The sequence below is a fragment of the Nylanderia fulva genome, unplaced genomic scaffold (genome assembly GCF_048542155.1).
Source record: "Nylanderia fulva isolate GAGA-0341 unplaced genomic scaffold, ASM4854215v1 Scaffold10, whole genome shotgun sequence".
In the NCBI taxonomy this organism is placed as follows: Eukaryota; Metazoa; Arthropoda; class Insecta; order Hymenoptera; family Formicidae; genus Nylanderia; species Nylanderia fulva.
Genome location: NW_028189193.1, coordinates 4343829 through 4370530, shown reverse-complemented (window position 1 = coordinate 4370530; position 26702 = coordinate 4343829). Strand labels below are relative to the sequence as shown.

General features: G+C 24.7%; 5 protein-coding genes across 5 annotated transcripts; all 5 read left to right on the top strand.

Annotated features, from left to right (window-relative positions):
- Positions 1 to 471: 471 nt before the first annotated feature.
- Positions 472 to 2602, top strand: LOC114932033 (uncharacterized). Its single transcript, XM_029304207.2, has 6 exons — positions 472 to 755; positions 1216 to 1487; positions 1701 to 1856; positions 1930 to 2185; positions 2320 to 2388; positions 2492 to 2602. Exons 1-6 carry the CDS (start codon positions 477 to 479, stop codon positions 2600 to 2602), a joined length of 1143 nt encoding a protein of 380 aa, XP_029160040.2. The 5' UTR covers positions 472 to 476.
- An 890-nt stretch (positions 2603 to 3492) lies between these two features.
- On the top strand, positions 3493 to 5675 carry LOC114932032 (uncharacterized). The gene is made up of 8 exons (XM_085483660.1): positions 3493 to 3573; positions 3664 to 3750; positions 4147 to 4418; positions 4615 to 4767; positions 4843 to 5095; positions 5235 to 5303; positions 5417 to 5506; positions 5595 to 5675. The coding sequence occupies exons 1-8, from the start codon at positions 3493 to 3495 to the stop codon at positions 5673 to 5675; spliced, it is 1086 nt and encodes a 361-aa protein (XP_085339786.1).
- A 630-nt stretch (positions 5676 to 6305) lies between these two features.
- LOC114932031 (uncharacterized) lies at positions 6306 to 9595 on the top strand. Its single transcript, XM_085483659.1, has 7 exons — positions 6306 to 6353; positions 7083 to 7354; positions 8398 to 8547; positions 8802 to 9054; positions 9196 to 9264; positions 9367 to 9456; positions 9527 to 9595. Exons 1-7 carry the CDS (start codon positions 6306 to 6308, stop codon positions 9593 to 9595), a joined length of 951 nt encoding a protein of 316 aa, XP_085339785.1.
- Positions 9596 to 13224: 3629 nt separating this feature from the next.
- On the top strand, positions 13225 to 15235 carry LOC146725239 (uncharacterized). The gene is made up of 7 exons (XM_085483655.1): positions 13225 to 13335; positions 13720 to 13991; positions 14207 to 14353; positions 14429 to 14681; positions 14818 to 14886; positions 14987 to 15076; positions 15167 to 15235. The coding sequence occupies exons 1-7, from the start codon at positions 13225 to 13227 to the stop codon at positions 15233 to 15235; spliced, it is 1011 nt and encodes a 336-aa protein (XP_085339781.1).
- Positions 15236 to 24068: 8833 nt separating this feature from the next.
- On the top strand, positions 24069 to 26347 carry LOC114931997 (uncharacterized). The gene is made up of 7 exons (XM_029304162.2): positions 24069 to 24330; positions 24727 to 24998; positions 25228 to 25389; positions 25485 to 25734; positions 25859 to 25927; positions 26073 to 26162; positions 26243 to 26347. Exons 1-7 carry the CDS (start codon positions 24073 to 24075, stop codon positions 26300 to 26302), a joined length of 1161 nt encoding a protein of 386 aa, XP_029159995.2. The 5' UTR covers positions 24069 to 24072; the 3' UTR covers positions 26303 to 26347.
- Positions 26348 to 26702: the final 355 nt, after the last annotated feature.

Here is a 26702-nt window from a genome sequence, read left to right as displayed (position 1 = left end):
CATCATTTATAAAAAATATTGCAAAATAAAATTCAAAGTTTCTATTATATTTTTATAGTACTTTGATATCTATACTTTCTATTTTCTCAAATTATTTTCAAGAAATTTATCAAATAATCATTTTTTATATAAAAACAATTTTAATATATATATATATATATATTTAATTAATTAAAATTAATTCTTATTATTTGACATCTCATTGTTATTTTTAATACGTGCAATAACTGCGTATAAATATCAAAATAAAACAATAAGCATTTCAAAGAAGCATTATCGATACGTATAATTTCGTTGTAAATGTGTTTGCATGTGAAAGCTAATAGCATATTCATTATCAGACTTTTTTATAGCTCGTAATATAGAAAATTTAACAGATCGATAATTTTAATATGCACAAGTGTATCAATGTGAATTACGAATAAACCGTCTCATTCCATATCCGGTCGACAGTAATAATATAGTTTGCAAACGTGATGATATCCGCTATGACTAAAAACGTTTGGACAGTTCTCTCGCCGCTTCTAATAATCAATTATGTATTTGGTTTAAGAATTATCGAGTTTCCGATAGGTTATCGAAGATTATGGTTCAGCTTCATCTACATATTATCATCTTGGTCGTTGTATTGTTTCCTCATGTGGTATATAACAGGATCTTTAATGACTAAATTTTCCAAAACAAACAATTTTCTTCAATATCTAAACTGTTTAGCAACGTTAATATCAATTGTATTTGGAATATATTATGATAAGGTAAGAAAATATTAGCGCAATATGCACGCGTTACTTTGATATCTATACTTTCTATTTTCTCAAATTATTTTCTAGAAATTTATCAAATAATCATTTTCTATATAAAAACAATTTTAATATATATATATATTTAATTAATTAAAATTAATTCTTAATAAACTGTTTTTAAATAGTCTTATGGTTTGTCTAAAGTAAAGCATTGAGAAGTAAAACTTCTTACATGTATCTAAAAAAATTGCTAAAACCTAAAATGCATTGCATACTAAATAACATAAATAATTAACAAACTCTTTTGACACATTTTAATAATATTATTCCTTAAAAGAACATAAAAAATATATAGAAATATTTTACATTTTAACACACACTTGTTATTGAAAAACAAGATTAAGTTGCTAGAAAATATGGTAAAATCAAGATTCTAAATATTTATTTGTATTTAAAGTGTATTCTGTTACAGAAATTTAGAGATTCTCTGAAAAAACTTGCTATTGTGGACATCACATTAGAAAAACTAGGAACAACGATAAATTATCAGCAGTTACATACGAAAACAGTACGGCTTGTCTTAGGATGGTTTGCGTTAACAATATTAATAAATTTCATGCACATCGTATATTTGGAATATCATTTTAAATATAATACTGCAACAGCTATTTATTTCACATTTATGATTAATCATTGCAGTCATATCAATCTTATCGGCGATCTAACTATGACAAGTATTCTTGGGTTGGTATTTAAATTATATATATATATATATATATATATATATATTTTATATATATTAGCAATATTATGCACACACAAATTGTATAATAAAATATACATATATAATAATTACTATTATACATAAAACATTAAACTTTTCTGCAATTGTTTTTAGAATTTGTACAATTATATACTTGTTAAAAAACGTCATTATTCATTCTTTTTTACTTATAGATATATAGGAATAAAATTTGATCAAGTCAACGAACATCTTCAAGAAATGGCAAGTAATAACAATGGTAAAATAAAACAGGAAAATCAAATGTTGCATCCGTATCAACGCAAATTTTTGAAAATTTTAAATAATAAATGGATAATATGGATTATAATGTAAGAGAATATACATAACTTTAGTTCATATTTACATATAGCAAGAATTAATTATTAAAACATTATATTACAGACATCTTCATTTAGATTTATGTAAAATATCTCGTGAGATAGACTGGATATTTGGAGTACAAATGACTTTTAAAATGGGATGTTACTTTAGTTTCCTGGCTACGAATCTTAGTTCTTTATTTGACCTGATATTTTTTCAAAAATATATTATAAGTTTTGACAATATATTGTTTACAAGTATATGTCTAACATGGTTGTTTCATAATATTTTGAAACTTTTTATCATTAATTACGTGTGCGAAAAAGTCAGTGCCAAGGTATGATTTCTTATTAAAGTTCCAAAAACAATTATTCAAAATCCAATGATTATAATTTATTGTAAAATAATATTAAGTTTTATATTATTAAATTAAAAGCGACTTAAATTTTATTATAGATATTTTAATTGCAGGCAAATGTAACGAAAAATTTTGTAAATAAAATATCATATTCTACATACAACGTTGAAATGTGTCAAAATGTAAGTAATCATATAAGTTTTATAATCAAAAATAAATTGATTTTTTTTTTAATACAATAACAAAAAATCTGCATATTAAATAATCTATTATATAATAATATAGATCACGCAATTGTCATTACAATTGGCTCAATCACCGTTACGATTTTATGGCCTTGGACTTTTCCAATTTGGCTTCAAATTTCTTCAAGGTGTATGTGCAATTATCATATAATTATACATTATAAATAATTCAATCCGCAAATATTTAAAAAAGAAAAATATTGTCTTCTATATTTACAGTTTATTACGTCTGTTATGACTGTTGTAGTTATATTAATACAGCCACAAACAAATTAAAAAACATGTTCAAATAGTTATAAACAATAGATGTATAAGCAATATTAAATGGACATTGGCCTACAATATTCGGTATGTAATGTAAATTCTTCTAAATATATTATACAACTATATGTATATATATTGTACTGAATTAATTTTTTTAGGAAACACATCACAAAACGAAAAATCAAAACTTGTTACCCTTACATTGACTATGTTCTTTTTTCTTCATTTGTTATCACAAAAATCTCTGCATAAAATCAATTTTATGTACAAATTCAATATTTAACGGAATTATAATTACTACCAATGTAATTAAAAGCAAAGATCTTTTACAATTATTTCTTATGTACACTGTTTAAACGTTTAAAATATTTTTATAGTAAAAACTGCATGATATTGTCCAAAATAAATATTATATCTGTTATTTGAAAATACCTTTTAATATACATCACATATATTATATGCCTGCGCGCGCATATATACATATATGTATAATTACGTATATAATAATATACATTATATATAAATATATATAATCAATATACATATAATTATATATAATTATGTTTTTACATGTGCCATGCAACAATAAAATCATTCAATGCCGGAAGTGATGAAACTTATTGTGAAATATAAACTTCAACAGATCGATTATTCCAATAATTGTTAGTGCCTTAATTGAAATTATGAAGATATATACTACATGATCATTAGAAGAAGTCATCGCGCAATTCCTCAGTCGGGAAACAACAGCAGTTCGAAATCGAAACGGTGTACGGAATGACCAAAAGTATTCGAACAGTTTTAACACCGCTCTTGATAATCAATTATGCATCAGGTTTAAATATTATAGAATTTCCTGTAGGAAACCCAAGAATATGGTTTAGTTTATTATATATGTTGCTATTTTGGTTAATATATTATTTCTTATTAAAATCTATACCACAACAGTATATTGCCGAATACTTCTTATTAGGCGTTTTGCTAGACATTTTGATAACATTAGTGTCAATTGCGTTCGCAGTGTATTATGATAAGGTATGTATGATAAAAATATTGTTAATTATTTACTTATTAACAATAAGCATCTTTAATTGTGTATTTAAATATGATTTAAATATGTCACTTTAAAAAAGTTCTTTAAATAATATTTCTACATTTTAACAATGCAAATTATTATAGAGACATATGTATGTATATTCTACATATTATATAAATGCGACACAAATTATTGATAAAATTTTTTTTAACATATTTAATAATAATTTACAATTAAAAAAAATATATCAAATTCACATTTACATATCCTTGAATTCTTCTTTGAAAAAATTACAATCGCTAAAGCTATTAGATACATTAAATAAACTACGTAACTAATTATAAATATCGTACATAAAATTATCTTTGTCTACCTGCATTATCTCTTTGCAACAGAAATTTAGAAATTGTTTAAGGAAGCTCGACATTATCGACAACACATTGCTGAATATCGGAATGACAACAGATTATCACAGGTTATATAAAAAAACAATGTGTCTTATCCTAGGATGGTTCCTAATGATCTCATTAATGACCTATGGAACAGCTTATTTTTCGAAAATTAAGTACGGTCATAGCATGTTAATTGCTACGTGCGCTATGTTTGTGCGAAAGTATTGCTCTTATATTAACATAATCAACGATTTGATTATCGCAAGTATTCTTGGGTTGGTATATTATTGTGCGTATACAAAAATTATTCTAACATAATCACTTGCATTTTAAAAAAATTATATTAAAATACATTAAAAATATATATAAATGTTCCTTAAAAATTTTTAAATTATCGATATAATAATCCACAAGATATTATTACATATTATTTGTTACATTACACTCATTAATTTTTCTTTACATTTTTAGATACATAGGATTAAAGTTTGATGAAGTTAATCAACATCTCTTAAATTTAGCAAAAGATAACAAACGTAGAACGAAACCAAGAAACAGTTCCTTGTACCAACGTAGATCATCTTCACAACCTTCAAACAATGAATGGATGACATGGACTGTGATGTAAGACAGTTTATGTAAATTCTATCAATCGTATAGTTATTTTAAAATAAAACTTGAATATATAATTTTACGCAGACATCTTCATTTGGAACTTCGTAAAATATCTTGTGAAATTGACTCGATATTTGGAGTACAGATGACTTTTAAAATGGGATGTTATTTTTGTTGGTTAGCGATTGACTTGCGTGAAATTTTCGGCGTAATACTCGTCAACAATTATATCACATCTAATAAAACACTATACGCTATTATAATGTTAATCTGGCTTTGTCATAACATTTTGAAACTCTTCTTTCTTAATTACGTATGCGAAGCAGTCAGCACCAAGGTAATAATTTTGCACTCCGCCTCAAAATGTATTAATCTGGAGTTTTTTCAACAATTATCTTTAAAGAATAATTTTATATAATTATCCTAATTAAATTGAAAGAATCACATTCAAATTTTTTTGCATGTTTCAATTTTAGGCAAACGCAACAGCAAATTTAATGAAGAAAATATCGTATTCTACTTATGATATTGAAATTCGTGAGAATGTAAGTCTTCATATTAACTTATTCAGAGTTTTACAAATAAATAAATGTTTTAATTTTAAACTAAATAAAAAATTGTAAATGTGTACATTGAGCAAGTTATTATATTAATATAGATATCATTATTTCTATTGCAAATAACTCAAGCACCAGTCAGATTCTGTGGAATGGGACTTTTCCAATTTGGCTACAAATTTCTTTATGGGGTACGTTATATAAAATATTATATATAATCTGTTACCAACATTTGAATATATATAATAAATATTTAAAGTAAAAATTAATATCTTTCAGTTCAGCTCATTGATTACGACCGTTGTAGTTTTATTAATTCAGGCAATCATGAATAAACAAACATTTTTAAAAAATAACTAATTGTAAGACATTGTGAATCAATTAATACAGTGTAATAATACATCATAATACAAATTACGTACACTAGCAAAACAAAAAAATGGAAAATTATCGCATTTTGTATAAATCATGCAAGAAAATAATTATGTCTCTTGCATATTAAGGACAGTGTCTATATTTTTATTATAAATAAGTAATAAATATATTATATAAAATTGTTTTTATATATTCATATAAAAACAAGATGTCAATCATTATCCAAACTGTTTAAATTTATCGTGAAATATAAGCTTTAACAAATCGATTATTTCAATAATTGTAAGTAGTAATGCCCTAATTAAAATTGTAAAGATAAACACTATGTGTATTATAATCATTCGATGGAGTTATCGCAACACTCAGTCGGAAAATGAAATGCAGTTCGAAATTAAATCGGTGTACGGAATGACTAAAAGTATTAGAACAGTTTTAACACCGCTCTTGATAATCAGTAATGCATCTGGTTTAAGTATTATAGAATTTTCTGAAGGAAACCCAAGAATATGGTTTAGTTTATTATATATCTTGTTATTTTGGACACTTTATTATTTTTTGTTAAAATCTATAGTAATACATTATATTACCGAATACGTCTTAGGCATTTCGCTAGACATGTTAATAACATTATTGTCAATTGTATTCGGAGTGTATTATGATAAGGTATGTATGATAAAGAATTGTTAATTATTTTCTTAATAATAATAATAAGCACTTTTAATCGTGTATTTAAATATAATTTTAATAAGTCATTTCAAAAGAACTTTTAACTAATATTTCTTCAATTTAATCATGCAAATTATTATAGACATATACATTTACATATTATGTAAATACGATACAAATTATAGAACAAATTTTTTGCTTAACATATTTAATAATAATTTATATTATATGTAAAATATAAGAAAATATAAAAACGTAGATATTTGAGAATCGCCAGACAGAATTTAAAAAAGTACAACTCTTTTCTCGACCGTACCGGCAAATATTATTTATTAAATCACAACGTTTCGACCATTCTTTGAGTCCTTATCAAGTGATTTGTGAAAATAAAAATAAAATTATAATTTTTTTTTTCACAAATTACTTGATAAGGAAAAAAAATAAAATTATAATTTTATTTTTATTTTCACAAATCACTTGATAAGTACTCAAAGAAGAGTCGAAACGTTGTGATTTAATAAATAATATTTGCCAGTACGGTCGAAAAAAGAGTTTTACTTTTATAAGAAAATATATCTTTACATTTAAATCTTTAAATTCTTATTTAAAAAAGCTACATTAGCTAAAGTTATTAGCTACATTAAATAAACTACTAATTATATAAAAAATCGTATATAGAATTTTCAAATTATTAATTTGTCCACCCACTTTATCTTTTTGCGACAGAAATTTAGAAATTGCTTGAGAAAGCTTGATATCATCGATAACACATTGCACAATATCGGAACGATGACAGATTATCACAAGTTACATAAAAAAACAATAGGTCTCATCTTAGGATGGTTCCTAATGATTATATTAATGAGCTATGGAACAGCATATTTATCGAACACCACGTACAATTATGATACGTTAATTGCTATGTATGCTATCTTTTTGCGAAATTATTGCTCTTATATTAATATGATCAACGACTTGATTATTGCAAGTATTCTTGGGTTGGTACATTACTTTTCGTATACAAAAATTATAACATAATCATGTATATAAATTTATAAAAACTATATTATAATAAATGAAAAATATAAACGTTATTCAAAATTATTTAAATAATCGCGATATGTAGTGTCCCATAGGAAAATGCAGAAACTAATCACCTGTTATTTTTTTAATGCACGCAGATAGTAAAAAAACAAAAATTGTGTTAAAAAGAAGAAAATCTGTTGTACATAATGAAAATTCGGCGAATCAAAATTATGGACATAATAGAAATTCAACAAATCAAAATTATGTACATAATAGATATTCGCCAAATTTCAGGGTTCCTTTGTCGGGGTTCGTTTGTCGAGGTACATTTTTGTCAGGATACATTTCATTGGGATACAATTTTCGTCGGGGTACATTTTCGTCGGAATACCACTTTCTCATAAGTACTAAATTTATGTACATAAATTATATTATATTATATTATATTTTCTATAAGAATCTATTGTGATTAAATATCTACACTTTATTAGACTCGTGCGAGACTATATGACCCCCACATCTATCACGCTGCGCGGCTCGCGCAAAACTGATTCTCGAGCGCGGTAACGCGAGCGCGGGTCCGATGGTCACATGACTAGTGGCCATGTGACCACTAGTCATGTGACTACTAGTCATGTGACTACTAGTCATGTGACCATCGGGCCCGCGCTCGCGTTACCGCGCTCGAGAATCAGTTTCGCGCGAACCGCGCAACGTGTTGGATGTGTGGGATGTATTAATCTAACGGAAAGAATTCATATTTTCGCGCGCAAGGCGCGCACTTATTGTGTTGTCTAACAGATATAAATAAAATGTATGTATATCAGTGTGTATATTAGTTTATTTTCCCTTTCAACATAACTTTTATTCTCTCAATAACTGCATGCATTAAAAAATGACAGCCGATTAGTTTTAGTATTTTTCTATGGGACACACTGTATTAAAACTTACAAGAAAAGATAATAAATTTCCATTTTATTTGCAACATGACATTAGCTTTGCTTGAAATTTTTAGATACACAGGATTAAAGTTTGATGAAATTAATCAACATCTTTCAAATTTAACAAAAGATGACAAACGTGGAACAAAATCAAAGAAAATTTCCATGTACCAACATAGATTTTCACAATCTTCAAACAATGAATGGATAATATGGACTTTAATGTAATACAGTTTATGTAAATTCTATCAAAATTGTAATTGTTTTAAACAGTAAACTTTAATATAAAATTAAAAATAACTGTGAGACGACCCAACTGGCTTAAATTAATTCTTATTATTGTTAGTATAAGATATAATAAGAATTAATTTAAGCCAGTTGGGTCGTCTCACAGTTATTTTTAATTTTATTCATCATTGGCGATACAAGATATCTACTATTAATTTAATATAAAACTTGAATATATAATTTTACACAGACATCTTCATTCGGAACTTCGTAAAATATCTTGTGAAATTGACTCGATATTTGGAGCACAGATGACTTTTAAAATGGGATGTAATTTTTGTTGGTTAGCGCTCGACTTACGTGAAATTTTTAGCGTAGTACTCTTCAACAATTATATCACGTCTAATAAAATACTATACGCTATTGTAATGCTACTCTGGCTTTGTCATAACCTTTTTAAACTCTTCTTCATTAATTATGTATGCGAAACAGTCAGCACCAAGGTATTAATTTTGGATTCAGTCTCAAAATGTATTTCTCTGGAATTTTTTGAACAATTATCTTCAAAAATTAATTTTATATAATAATTTTAAATAAATTTAAAAAATCACATTTAAATTTGATTTTGCATATTTCCATTTTAGGCAAATGCAACAGGAAATTTAATGAAAAAAATACCGTATTCTACTTGTGATGATGAAATTCGTGAAAATGTAAGTCTCCATAGTCATTTATTCAGGATTCTTTAATTAATTAAATGTTTTACCTTCAAATAAATATAAAAAATTTGAATTGAACAATTTATATTAATATAGATATCAATGTTTCTACTGCAAATAACACAAGCGCCAGTCAGATTCTATGGAATTGGACTTTTCCAATTTGGCTACAAATTTCTTTACGGGGTACGTTATATAAAATATTATATAATATCAATTTAATTAACAATTAAAAAAGATAATTAATATCTTTCAGTTCAGCTCATCAATTATGACCGTCGTAGTTCTACTAATACAAGCATTAATAAATAAACAAACATTTTAAAGAAATAATTGATATATAATATAATTATAAATAATTAATATACTGTAATAATTATATCATAATACCTGCATATACTAACAAGATAAAAAGGGAAAAAATTTATCAAATTTTCCATAATACGTATAATTATGCTTCTTCCATTAAGATGAATATTTATATTTCCATTATATATATATATATATATATATATATATATATATATAATTATGTTCTTATATATCCCATATATATACAAGATGCCATTTATTAATCAAATTATTTAACTTTATCGTAGAATATCAATGAATCAATTATTTCAATAATGTAAGTGCCCTAAGTGAAATTATAAAGGTACATGTTATCATGATCGGTGAAGTTATTGCAATCATGCAGTCGCGAAATAATATGCAGTTCGAAATTAAAACGGTGTACGGAATGAATAAAAGTATTCGAACAGTTTTAACACTGCTCTTGATTATCACTTATGCGTCCGCTTTAAGTATTATCGAATTTCCTAAAGGAAAACCAAGAAAATGGTTTACTCTATTTTATATGTTGTTCTTCTGGTCCATATATTATTTATTATTCAAATCATTAATAATAAAATATACTCCTGAATACTTCCTTCTTACGGGTATTACGCTGGACATTTTGATAACATTATTGTCAATTGTGTTCGGATTGTATCACGATAAGGTATGTATGTATGATAAGAAATTATTAATTTGCTTACTAATAATTCTTTGAAAAAACTACATTGCCTAAATTTATTAATTACATTAGATAAACTACATTATTCATTATAAAAAATCGTCATACCCATAAATGTGAAAGTAATTGTGAGTATTAATTTGCTTACTCTCATTGAGCCTCTTTGTGACAGAAATTTAGAAATTGCTTAAGAAAGATTGATATTGTCGATAACACATTGCTGAATATGGGAACAAAGACAAATTACCACAAGTTGCATAAAAAAACAATGTGTCTTACCCTAGGATATTTGCTAATGGTCATAGTAATGAGTTATGGAACGGCAAATTGGGAAAAAACCGCGGAGGATAAAAATTCTTTAATTGCTATGTGCATTCTCCTCTTACAAAATTATTGCTTTTATATAAACATGATCAACGATTTAATTATTGCAAATATTTTTGAGTAAGTACATTATTTAATATATAAATTATTCAAACGTAACTATGTGTATAAATATATAAAATATCATAATACAGTAAAAAAATATGAATATCATTTAAAATTTTCAAGATATCAATATTAACGAAAGATGAAACAATATGTTTATATGTTTCTTATTACAATACACTCATTAGTTTCCTTCTACATTTTTAGATACATAGGATTAAAGTTTGATGAAATGAATCAACATCTTTGGGATTTAGTAAGACATAACAAACGTAGCACAAAGCAAAGAAAATTTTTGAACATTTTGATGTACAAACATAGACCTTCACAAGCTTCAAGCGATGAATGGATGACATGGATCGTAATGTTAGACTTTATATGCATTTTTTTCCGAATCATAGTTACTTTGAATAGTAAAATTTAATATAGCGTTTATATACAGACATCTTCATTCGGAATTACGTAAAATATCTTGTGAGATCGATTCAATATTTGGGGCACAGATGACTTTTAAAACGGGATGTAATTTTTATTGGTTAGCGATGGACGTGCGTGGAATTTTCGCCGTAATATTTATCAAAAATTATGTCACATCTAGTACAATACTATTAGCTGTTATAATGCTAATACTCTGGCTTTGTCATAACGTTTGGAAACTTTTCTACATTAATCACATATGCGAAACAGTCAGCACCAAGGTTAATTTTGCATTCCGCTTCAAAATGTATTTACCTGGATTTTTTAACAATTATCGAACTATTCAAAATAGTTTTTATAATTAATCTGATTAAATTAAAAGAATTACATTTAAATGTTATTTCGCATATTTTTATTTCAGGCAAATGCAACAGGAAATTTAATGAAGGAAATGTCTTATTCTACTTGTGATGTTAAAGTTCGTGAAAATGTAAGTCTTAATATTAATTATTCAGAATTTTCAAAATAAACCATATTTTAAATTCAAATAACAATACAAAATTATACATAGAACAATTTATATTAATATAGATATCAGTGTTTCTATTACAAATAACTCAAGCGCCAGTCAGATTTTATGGAATTGGACTGTTTCAATTTGGCTACAAATTCCTTTATGGGGTACGTTATAAAATTGTTACCTAATTCTTTATTATAAACAATTAAATATACCATAAATTATAATATTTAAAAAGAAAAATTCATATCTTTTAGTTCAGCTCATCAATTACGACTATTATAGTTTTATTAATACAAGCGGTTATAAATAAAGAAACATTTTAAAGAAATAATTAATACATTGTAATAATACATTGTATAAATAACTTTAAACAGCATAAGCTAATAATATTTGAATTGTAATATATAAAACAATTTCTTTATATATTGTCAAGAAATATGTATTCTGATGTGTAAGATGTACATTGCAGTAATGTTGCAGAATGTGATTATTGTATATATAGTAAGGGATTAATTACTTACATTAATACATAAACACATATATTTTATAAAATTATATAATATTTATAAAAAATTACTGTTTATATGAATTATTCATACGTCTTATTAATAAATGCAACTTTTACATAATATGAGAAAAATTATTTTATACTTTTTTTGTATTTAAGTTTCGTTTTTATCATTTAATTTTTAATACTCTGTTTAATATCTCTCGAATATATGTTCTTATTTTATTCGTTATTCAATATAAAAATAATTCTTTGCATAAACAATTAATATTATTTAAAATGTAATGTACATACAATATTTAACGGTATAATAATTACTACCAATGCAATAAAGATAATAATTTATAATTATATGTATATACACATACATATACTAATTAAAACATTATTTTGTATGTAAAAAATTATTATTAATTAAAGATATTTTAATATAAACCTTTTATTTTATTTGATAACTTTTAAATATATATTATAATTCAAATTACATATACTAACAAAACAATAATAAGAAAAAAATATTAAATTTTTATAGAATGTGCAAGAATATAATTATGTCTCTTATATAAAAAACAATGTTTATATTTTCATAATGAGTTAATAATGATTATGCAATATATATACATATAATATATATATATATATATATATATATATATGTATATAATGTTATTACATATGTTTCAAGTAATAACATTAAAAATGCGATGTTATTCATTATCTGAACTGTTTAAATTTATTTCGAAATATAAACTTCAACAAATCGATTATTTCAATAATCGTTAGTGCCCTAATTGGAATTACAGACGTACATACACATTATCATACACATGATCAATCGATTCGAAGTTACCGCTACCATTCTGTCGGGAAATAAAATGTAGTTCGGAATCAACGGTGTGCGCAATGAGTAAAAGCATCCGAACAGTTTTATCACCGCTCTTAATAATCAGTTATGCATCTGGTTTAAGAATTATAGAATTTCCCATAGGACATCCAAGAAAATGGTTTAGTTTTCTATATATCTCGCTATTTTGGTTAATTTATTATTTTTTATTTAAATCTAAAATGACATTTTTTTATACCAACAAACGTTATACTACTGAATTTTTTATGGGCATTTTAATTGACATTTTAATAACATTAATATCAATTATATTTGGAGTGTATTATGACAAGGTATGTATGATAACAAAATGTTAATTAATTGCTTATTAATAGTAATAAATATTTTCTATGTAATTAAAATGATAATTTTGATACAAAATTGTCTTAAATTTTTAAATAATATTTCTTCATTTAGCAATACAAATTATCATAAAGACATACAATATATCACATTAATGTGAAACAAATTATTGACCATTTCTTCTTCATTTTTAATAATAATTTATTGCATGTAGAATAATATTAGAAAATATATAAAATTTACATTTACCTCTTTCAATTTTTCTTTGACCTGCATAGCTAAGGCCATTAGTTACATTACTAATTATGAAAATCGCTATCCATAAAATTATCAAACTAAGTATTAATTTAACCAGTCCTACCTCTTTGTGACAGAAATTTAGAAATTGCTTGAGAAAGCTTGACATTATCGACAATACATTGATAAATATCGGAACAAAAACAAATTACCACAAGTTACATAAAATAATAATATGCCTCATCCTAGGATGGCTTCTACTGATCTTATTAATGAGCTATGGAGTAGCATGTTGGATGAAAGACGAGTATGGCTATAAAACTTATGTAGCTATGTATGCTATATTTGTACGAAATTATTGCTCTTATATTAACATGATCAATGATTTGCTTATTGCAAGTATTCTTGGGTTAGTGCATTTTTTACATATACGAAATAATTTAATAATTTAAAATTATTCTAACATAATTATAAGCATAAACTCATAAAACTATACTATAAAATTAATAAAAAATGTAAGCATTATTTAAAGCTTATCAAAATATCGATATATTAACTCACAATAAATGATAATAAAACATCTTATTTGTTACATTATATCAATTAGTTTTTTTATATTTTTAGATACATCGGATTAAAGTTTGATGAAGTTAATCAACATCTTCTGAATTTAACAAGAAACAACAAACGTGGATCACAACTAATTTGGGAAGTTTCTATGCATAAATCTTCACAATCTTTAAACAATGAATGGATGACATGGATTATAATGTAAGACGCTTTGCGTAAATTTTATCAATTGTAATTATTTTAAACTGTAAAATTTAATATAGCGTTAATACACAGACATCTTCATTCGGAGTTACGTAAAATATCTTGTGAAATTGACTCAATATTTGGAGCACAGATGACATTCAAAATGGGATGTAATTTTTATTGGTTAGCGATCGACTTGCGCGATCTTTTTAGTGTAATACTTCTCACCGATCAAGTCGCAACTAATAAAACACTATTCATTATTATGTTGTCAATCTGGCTTTGCCATAATATATTAAAACTCTTCTTCAATAATTATGTATGCGAAACAGTCAGCATTAAGGTATTAACATTACATTCAGCATCAAAATATATTTATCTGGTTTTTCAACAATTACTTAACTTTATTTAATAATAATTCTACATCTTTTCTAACTAAATTTCACAAAATTACGTTTAAATGCATGTTCCTATTTTAGGCGAATGCGGCAGGAAATTTAATAAAGAAAATGTCTTACTCTACTTGTGATGTTAAAATTCGTGAAAATGTAAGTTTTAAATTAGCTTTTACTTGAACATCATTTAAGTTTGAGCAAAAATTAAAAAAGTGTAAATGTATATATTGAGCAGTATATTTTATTAATATAGATATCAGTGTTCCTATTGCAATTAACTCAAGCGCCAGTTAGATTCTATGGAATTGGGCTTTTCCAATTTGGCTACAAATTTCTTTTTGGGGTAGGTTGTTTAAATATTATATAATTATCTATATTACGAATAATTTTAAATATACAATAAATACTAAGAAGAGAAATGAATATCTTTCAGTTCAGTTCATCGATTACAACCGTTGTAGTTTTATCAATACAGGCGATTGCAAATAAACAAACATTTTAAAGAATTGACGATTAATACATTATAACAATACCACACACACATTGTATAAAAAAACTGTAGAAAATAGTGACCAATAATATTGTAATAAATAAAATAATTTTTCTTAATATTTTTAACAAAACTATTTATTTTGGAACTTAAAGTGTACATTTAACAATATTGTAAGAAAATACTGTAGTAGAAGAGATAAATTCTCATTATATATATATATATATATATATATATATTGTATATGTGTGTGTGTGTGTATAATTATGCATATGTCCCATAAATAAACAAGATGTCATTCGTTAATCGAACTATTTAAATTTCTCGTGAAATATCAACGAATCAATTATTTCAATAACGTAAGTGCCCTAATTGAAATTATAAAGGTACATGTTATCATGATCGGTGAAGTTATTGCAATCATGCAGTCGCGAAATAATACGCAGTTCGAAATTAAAACGGTGTACGGAATGAATAAAAGTATTCGAACAGTTTTAACACCGCTCTTGATTATCACTTATGCGTCCGCTTTAAGTATTATCGAATTTCCTAAAGGAAAACCAAGAAAATGGTTTACTCTATTTTATATGTTGTTCTTCTGGTCCATATATTATTTATTATTCAAATCATTAATAATAAAATATACTCCTGAATACTTCCTTCTTACGGGTATTACGCTGGACATTTTGATAACATTATTGTCAATTGTGTTCGGATTGTATCACGATAAGGTATGTATGTATGATAAGAAATTATTGATTTGCTTACTAATAATTCTTTGAAAAAACTACATTGCCTAAATTTATTAATTACATTAGATAAACTACATTATTCATTATAAAAAATCGTCATACCCACAAATGTGAAAGTAATTGTGAGTATTAATTTGCTTACTCTCATTGGGCCTCTTTGTGACAGAAATTTAGAAATTGCTTAAGAAAGATTGATATTGTCGATAACACATTGCTGAATATGGGAACAAAGACAAATTACCACAAGTTGCATAAAAAAACAATGTGTCTTACCCTAGGATATTTGCTAATGGTCATAGTAATGAGTTATGGAACGGCAAATTGGGAAAAAACCGCGGAGGATAAAAATTCTTTAATTGCTATGTGCATTCACCTCATACAGAATTATTGCTTTTATATAAACATGATCAACGATTTAATTATTGCAAATATTTTTGAGTAAGTACATTATTTAATATATAAATTATTCAAACGTATAACTATGTGTATAAATATATAAAATATCATAATACAGTAAAAAAATATGAATATCATTTAAAATTTTCAAGATATCAATATTAACAAAAGATGAAACAATATGTTTATATGTTTCTTATTACAATACACTCATTAGTTTCCTTCTACATTTTTAGATACATAGGATTAAAGTTTGATGAAATGAATCAACATTTTTGGGATTTAGTAAGACATAACAAACGTAGCACAAAGCAGAGAAAATTTTTGAACATTTTGATGTACAAACATAGACCTTCACAAGCTTCAAGCGATGAATGGATGACATGGATCGTAATGTTAGACTTTATATGCATTTTTTTTTTAATCATAGTTACTTTGAATAGTAAAATTTAATATAGCGTTTATATACAGGCATCTTCATTCGGAATTACGTAAAATATCTTGTGAGATAGACTCAATATTTGGAGCACAGATGACTTTTAAAACGGGATGTAATTTTTATTGGTTAGCGATGGACGTGCGTGGAATTTTCGCCGTAATATTTATCAAAAATTATGTCACATCTAGTGCAATACTATTAGCTGTTATAATGCCAATACTCTGGCTTTGTCATAACGTTTGGAAACTTTTCTACATTAATCACATATGCGAAACAGTCAGCACCAAGGTTAATTTTGCATACCGCTTCAAAATGTATTTACCTGTATTTTTTAACAATTATCGAACTATTCAAAATAGTTTTTATAATTTATCTGATTAAATTAAAAGAATTACATTTAAATGTTATTTCGCATATTTTTATTTCAGGCAAATGCAACAGGAAATTTAATGAAGGAAATGTCTTATTCTACTTGTGATGTTAAAGTTCGTGAAAATGTAAGTCTTAATATTAATTATTCAAAATTTTCAAAATAAACCATATTTTAAATTGAAATAAAAATACAAAATTGTACATTGAACAATTTATATTAATATAGATATCAGTGTTTCTATTACAAATAACTCAAGCGCCAGTCAGATTTTATGGAATTGGACTGTTTCAATTTGGCTACAAATTCCTTTATGGGGTACGTTATAAAATTGTTACCTAATTCTTTATTATAAACAATTAAATATACCATAAATTATAATATTTAAAAAGAGAAATTCATATCTTTTAGTTCAGCTCATCAATTACGACTATTATAGTTTTATTAATACAAGCGGTTATAAATAAAGAAACATTTTAAAGAAATAATTAATACATTGTAATAATACATTGTATAAATAACTTTAAACAGCATAAGCTAACAATATTTGAATTGTAATATATAAAACAATTTCTTTATATATTGTCAAGAAATATGTATTCTGATGTGTAAGATGTACATTGCAGTAATGTTGCAAAATGTGATTATTGTATATATAGTAAGGGATTAATTACTTACATAAATACATAAACACATATATTTTATAAAATTATATAATATTTATAAAAAATTACTGTTTATATGAATTATTCATATGTCTTATTAATAAATGCGACTTTTACATAATATGAGAAAAATTATTTTATACATTTTTTGTAATTAAGTTTCGTTTTTATCATTTTATTTTTAATACTCTGTTTAATATCTCTCGAATATATGTTCTTATTTTATTCGTTATTCAATATAAGAATAATTCTTTGCATAAACAATTAATATTATTTAAAATGTAATGTACATACAATATTTAACGGTATAATAATTACTACCAATGCAATAAAGATAATAATTTATAATTATATGTATATACACATACATATACTAATTAAAACATACATACTCGTATACTAATTGACACATAATTATATTCTTGCTCATTTTATAAAAATTTAATATTTTTTTTCTTATTTTTTATATGTCTCATAAATAAACAAGGTATTATTCGTTAATCGAACTATTTAAATTTATCGTGAAATATAAACTTCAACGGATCGATTATTTTAATAATGTAAGTGCCCTAATAAAAATTATAAAGATACACGTCATCATGATCATTCGATAAAGTTATTGCAATCATTCAGTCGGGAAATAATATGCAGTTCGGAAATAAAACGGTGTTCGGAATGATTAAAAGTATTCGAACAATCTTAACACCGCTCTTGATTATCAGTTATGCGTCGGGTTTTAGTATTATCGAATTTCCTAAAGGAAAACCAAGAATATGGTTTACTCTATTTTATATGTTGCTATTCTGGTCCATTTATTATTTATTATTAAAATCAATAATAATACAGTATAGTTTGCGATATGCCCATAGAAATGAATACTTCGTTCTTATGGGTATTATGGGGGACATCTTGATAACATTATTGTCAATTGTGTTCGGATTGTATCACGATAAGGTATGTATGTATGATAAGAAATTGTTAATTTGCTTACTAATAATTCTTTGAAAAAACTACACTGTGCCTAAATTCATTAGTTACATTAGATAAACTACATTACTCATAAAAAATCGTCATACACACAACTGTGACAGTAATTGTGAGTATTAATTTGCTTACTCTCATTGGACCTCTTTGTGACAGAAATTTAGAAATTGTTTGAGGAAACTTGATATTGTCGATAACACATTGCTGAATATGGGAACAAAAATAAATTACGACAAGTTGCATAAAAAAACAATGTGTCTCGTCCTAGTATGGTTCCTAATAAACATATTACTGAGTTATGGAACGGCATATGGAATGAAAATCGCAGAGAAGTACAATGTTTTAATTGCTACGTATGTTATCTTCATACGAAATTATTGCTCTTATATAAACATAATCAACGATTTTATTATGGCAATTATTTTTGAGTAAGTACATTATTTAATGTATAAATTATTCGAACATTATTATGTGTATATATATATATTCGTAAAATATGAACATTTAAAAAAATTTTTCAAGATATCAATATTATCGAAAGATGAGATAATATGTTTATATATTATTTGTTACATTACACTCAATAATTTTCTTCTATATTTTTAGATACATAGGATTAAAGTTTGATGAAATAAATCAACATCTTTCGGATTTAACAAGAGATAACAAACGTAGAGCAAAGCAAAAAAAATTTTTGAATATTTTGATGCACGAACCTAGATCTTCACAAGCTTCAAGCGATGAGTGGATGACATGGATCGTAATGTAAAACAGTTTATATAAATTCTATTTTTTAATCGTAGTTACTTTGAATAGTAAAATTTAATATAGCGTTTATACACAGACATCTTCATTCGGAATTACGTAAAATATGTTATGAGATAGACTCAATATTTGGAGTACAGATGACTTGTAAAATGGGATGTAATTTTTGTTGGTTTGCGCTCGACTTGCGTGGACTATTCGCTGTAATATTCCTCAACAATTATTATTTCGCATCTAGTAAAAAATTATATGCTGCTATAATACTAATACTCTGGCTTCTTCAAAACGTTTGGAAACTGTTCTTCATTAATTACATATGCGAAGTAGTCGGCATCAAGGTTAATTTTGCATTACAATTCCAAATGCATTTATCTGGATTTTTCACACTTTTATCTAACTATTAAAAATAATTATATATAAGTTATCTGATTAAATTTAAAGAATTGCATTTAAATATTATTTTGCATATTTTAATTTCAGGCAAATACAACAGGAAATTTAATGAAGAAAATGTCTTATTCTACTTGTGATATTAAAGTTCGTGAAAATGTAAGTCTTAATATTAATTATTCAGAATTTTCAAAATAAACCATATTTTGTTGAAAAGAAAATACAAAATTGTAAATATGTACATTGAGCAATTTATATTAATATAGATATCAGTGTTTCTATTGCAAATAACTCAAGCGCCAGTCAGATTTTACGGAATTGGACTGTTTCAATTTGGTTATAAATTTCTTTATGGGGTATGTTATATAAAATAATTACCTAATTATTTACTATAAACAATTAATTTATAATAAATTACAATATTTAATAAGAAGAATTAATATCTTTCTAGTTCAGCTCATCAATTACGACCGTTGTAGTTTTACTAATACAAGCGGTTGTAAACAAACAAACATTTTAAAGAAATAATTAATACATTGTAATAATACATTGTATAAATAATTTCAAAAAGAATAAACAAATAATATTTGAATTGTAATATATAAAACAATTTCTGTTAAGTAATAATTTATGATTTTATGTATATATACACGTACTTGTACTAGTTCAAACATTATTTTATATATTATAATCTAATATTAATTAAAATAGATATTTTAATCCGTTTATCTTTTATTAAGTAATAATTTTTAAATATATATCGTAATACAAATTACATATATACTATCAAGACAAAACAGAAATTATTGAATTTTCTATAAAATGTGCAAGAATATAATTGTCTTTTATGTAAAGAACTATATTTATATTTTCATTATAAATATGTACTTATGTACATTATGTTGCATATACATACATATGTATATATGTATATGTAATATGTTTCTACATGTTTCATATAAAAATGCGATGTTATTCATTATCTGTTCTATTTAAGTTTACCACGAAATATAAACTTCAACAGATCGATTATTTCAATATTTGAAAGTGTTTTCATTAAATTTATATTATAAAAGTACACACTATATGATTATTCGATAAAGTTACCCCAACCAGTCAGTTGGAAATGAAATGTATTTCGGAATAAATGTGCGCAATGAGTGAAAGCATTCGAACAGTTTTATCACCGCTCTTGATAATTAGTTATGCGTCTGGTTTAAGAATTATTGAATTTCCTAGAGGACATCCAAGAGTATGGTTTAGTCTATTGTATATCCCGCTATTTTGGTTAATTTATTATTTTTTATTTAAATATATAATAACATATTATATAATCAATAAACATTATACTACTGAATATATTTTATGCGTTTTACTAGACGTTTCAACAACATTATTATTGATTGTATTTGGAGTGTATCATGATAAGGTATGTATAATAAAGAAATATTGTCTTAAATGATAAGCAATTTTTCATATAATTAAAAATATATAAGTTTAATATCTAAAGCTGTGTCTCAAAAGTTTTAAATATTATTTTTTCATTTAGCAATGCAAATTACCATATAGAGATATACAATATTCCACTTATTATATTAATGTGTCACAAATTATTGATCATTTTTATCTCTTGAAATATTTAATAATTTATTGCGTGTTGAATAATATAAGAAATTATATAAAATTTACATCTACGTCTTTCAATTCTTATTTGAACATACTACATAGCTGGAATTATTAGCTAAAATTATTAGCTACATTATTAATTGTAAAAAATCGTCATCCGTAGAATTATCAAATTAAGTATTAATTTGTTCACCCGCATTACCTCTTTGTGACAGAAATTTAGAAATTGCTTGAAAAAGCTCAATATTATCGACAATACATTGCTGAATATCGGAACAACGACAGATTATCACAAGTTACATCAAATAATAATATGCCTCACCCTAGGATGGCTTCTACTTATCTTATTAATAAGCTATGGAATAGCATGTTGGCTGAAAGACGAACTTGGCTATAAAACTTATGTAGCTATGTATGCTATATTTGTACGAAATTATTGCTCTTATATTAACATGGTCGACGATTTGCTTATTGCAAGTATTCTTGGGTTAGTACATTTTTTTAAATATACAAAATTTATTCTAGCATAATTATGTATATAACTTTATAAAACTATAGCATAATACATAAAAAAATTTTCTTTAAAATTTTTCATAATATCCATATAGATGCATAGGATTAAAATTTGATGAAGTTAACCAACATCTTTTAAATTTAACAAAAAACAACCAACGTGAAATAAAACTAATTTGCGAAATTTCCATGCTCCAACATAGATCTCCACAATCTTCAAACAATGAATGGATGACATGGATTATAATGTAAGACAGTTTATGTAAATTCTATCAATCGTATATAGTTATTTTGAACAGTAAATTTTTTGAATATACAATATTTTACACAGACATCTTCATTCGGAGTTACGTAAAATATCTTGTGAAATTGATTCGATATTTGGAACACAGATGACTTTTAAAATGGGATGTAATTTTTGTTGGTTAGCGCTCGACTTACGTGAACTTTTTAGCGTATTACTTCTCAATAATTATATCGCATATAATGAAACACTGTACACTATTATAATATCAATCTTAGTTTGTCATAACGTTTTGAAACTCTTCTATATTAATCACATATGCGAAACAGTCAGCACCAAGGTATTATTTTTACAATCAATTTAAAATGTATATTTATCTGAATTTTATTTCAACAGCTAACTATTAAATAATAATTATATATAACTTTTCTAATAAAATTTAAAAATTGACATAAATTTTATTTTGCAAGTTCCAATTTCAGGCGAATGCAGCAGGAAATTTAATGAAGAAAATGGCTCACTCTACATGTGATGCTAAAGTTCGTGAAAATGTAAGTCTTAATATTAATATTTAAGATTATTAAAATAAAACATGATTAATTTTGAGCAAGAATAAAAAATTGTAAGTATGTACATTGAGCATTATATTATATTAATATAGATATCACTGTTTCTATTGCAATTAACTCAAGCGCCAGTCAAATTCTACGGAATTGGACTTTTCCAATTTGGCTACAAATTTCTTTATGGGGTACGTTGTATAAAATGTCATATTATTATTTATATTATGAATAATTAAATATGCGCAATAAATATTTAAAAATAAGAATCAATATCTTTCAGTTCAGCTCATCGATCACGACTGTTGTAGTTTTACTAATGCAGACATACATAACTAAACAAACGTTTTAAAAAAATTGATAATAAATACATTGTAATAATACATTGTATAAGAAATATGAGGAAGCATTGAGAGACCAATATAATATTCTGATTGCAATATATAAAATAATTTCTCTTGAACAAAACTATATATTTTGGAATTCAAAATGTATATTTACAAAAATGTTGCAAGAAAATATTATGTGGCAGAAGATGAACTACACACAGATATATACACATCCTCTTTTAGCTTCTTCAATAAAATTATTTTCTATATATTTAATCATAAATTTTTCTACAAATCTTATTAAAAAATACAATTTTTGCATACTGTAATCAAAAATATTTTATAAACATTTCTGTTATTTATATTACTTTATCATTATATTTTTAATTAATATTTAATAAAATCAATTTTAATTAATATCATTTTTAATTAACATTTAAAATTAATTTTCAATATTTAAAATCGATGTTTTTATTAAATCGATATTTTATCCTTCGATAATATTTTTAGATACATGCAATAATTAAGATACATAAAATACTATGTACAAATAAATCTCGAATTAAGAAATAAAAACAGAGATGTTAATAAGAGAGAAATACAACATTAATATTTAGATTAAAATTAGAAGAATGTGATATTTATCATCATTTTTATTTCGAGAATTCGCAGTAGTATGTTGTTGTAATAGTAGAAGATTGATTATTTCAATATCTATGAGTGACTTAACAGAATTACGAAGATGCACTATCGTCACTATCGTCACAAGCATATCTGGTTAGGACAAAAGAAATGCAGTTTGCAACAGTGTGCGCAATGACCAGCAACATTCGAATTGTTTTAACACCACTTCTTATAATCAGTTTTGTGTGTGGTTTAAGAACTATCGAATTTTCTATAAATCATTCAAAATCGTTCAGTTTCATATACATGTTGTTATTGTGGTCGATTTACTATTTCCTCTTCAGTTATACGATAGAATCTCACATTTATAGTACGACGTATTATATTTGTCTTTACCTAGATTTTTTTATAGTATTAATATTAATTGCTTTCGGAATATATCACGATAAGGTAAGAAAATCTTAACGCAGACATGCTTAGCGATTTTAATTCTATTTAAAAACAATTTAGCGTTTCAATATCCAAATATAATAATTGTATTTAATTTATAATATATTTCTTTACTTTATTTATTTATTCGTAAAAAATTATCAATATTAACAATATAAAATATACTGTAAATTATTAATGTGCAATATTATTAGGAAAATTTTCTTTTTCGACATATTTAGCAAAGTATTTTTTAGTATGAAAGAATAACATTTATATTTTATCATATCTCTCTCTATTTCTTTTTATATTTTTTATATCATATAATATAAAATAAAATAATTACATTAGACATAAGGCAACTAAAATGTTCGAATAATTAATTATTTCTCGATTATAAATTACTCCTTCTAACAGAAATTTAAAAAATGTCTAAAAAAATTTACTATTGTGGATGATACATTGAAAAAAATCGGAACAACAACAGATTATAATAAACTGCATATGAGAATATTATGGCTCGTCTTAGGCTGGTCTATGATAATCACGTACCTGACCCTTTTGGAAACTATATGTTTAAAAAAGGAGTTGAATTTTAACACTGCAAAAGGCATTTATACAAGTTTTATGATAAATTACTCCAGCCATATTAATTTTATCAGCATTTTGATTTTCATCAATATCCTTGGGTTAGTCCATCTTTTATATTATTATCTTTTATATTACAATATAAAAAAAATTCTAAATTAATGGAAATAAGTTATTTTATATAGTTTAAAGCTATTAATCTCACTTTAAATTTGTTAATAATTTTATATTTTACGTGTGCATATAATTGCTAATAATATAGTTTTTAAGTATATATATATATATATATATACATATACCAATATACATTATAGTTTCTCCTATATTTAGATACGTAAGATTAAAGTTTGATCAAATTAACCAAAATCTTCTGGATTTTACAAAAAGTAACAAACTTGCAACAAAGAGAGCTTGGGAAAATTCCATATCGCTTTCACACAAATGCAAATTTCGAAAGACTCGAAATAGCGAATGGGTGATATGGATTATAATGTAAGAGAATTTATACATAGTATACGTACAAATTCCATTAAAATATTGCAATCTCTCTTGTAGATTTAATAATAAAATTTAATATTAACACATAGACAGCTTCATTTAGAGTTGCGTAAAATATGTCATGAGATAGACGCAATATTCGGAATGGGAATAACAATGTCTACAGGAGGTTACTGTTGTTGGTTAGCGCAAATTCTTCGTGAAATATTCCGCACAATATTCGACAACAATTATTCAACTAGCAGAATGCAACATATTTTATTAAATTTCTCTTGGTTTTCCATTTTCTTCTTCAAACTTCTTCTTCTTAATGTCATGTGTGAAAGTATCAACTTCAAGGTACTGACACAAGTGTATTCAAATTCAAAATTTTAATTTTAATACATATTTAAATGTTATATAATATTAGTTAAAATTTTACTAGATTATAAAATAAATTTTAATTTTAATATATCAATTTTAGGCAAATGCAACAGGAGATTTAATAAATAGAATATCATATTCCATTTGTGATGTTGAAATCCGTGAAAATGTAAGTTTTAAAATATATATTTACTGAATATTAATAAAACAGAATATGATTTAAATTAAATTAAATTAAAAACAAAAGTATAAATATATGTATATATAGGTATATAAAATTTATATATATTAATACATTCAATAAATTGACATAGATATCGCAGTTTCTATTGCAAATAGCTCAAGCACCAATTAGATTCTACGGAATTGGACTTTTTCAATTTGGCTACAAGTTTCTATACAAGGTAATAATTGCATGTAAATATTTATTATTTAAACGCTTATTCGCAATAACTATATAAAATACAAGATTATTTTATTTTAGTTCTTCCAATATATTGTGACCGTTTTAATTATATTAGCACAAAATTATACAAATATGTAAGCAATTGCAAAAGTCATGTCTAATATAACAAGTAAATAATTTTTAAACAAATGTAGACATGTAAAATTGTTCAAACCATATAACCTGATTTTTTTCAAAAGTATTTTTACATTTTTTCGTTTCATATAAATATTAATGCTTAAAATTAATGTTTATCATTTTTACAGAAATTATTTTAAATTTAAAAAAATTTATTCTTATCTCTATTGTCTCTCTTTCTCATCTCTATATTTTTTCTATAAAAATTATTTTTAGTATATACTCGTAAAAATAATTTTATATATCAAATTTAATTAAAAAATATTTTTGCCATTATATGTTAAAAAAACATGTAAAGACTACTTTTTAAAGTATCTGCCTCTTTCTTGCATTTATTTTCCTATTATATTATCAATTAATA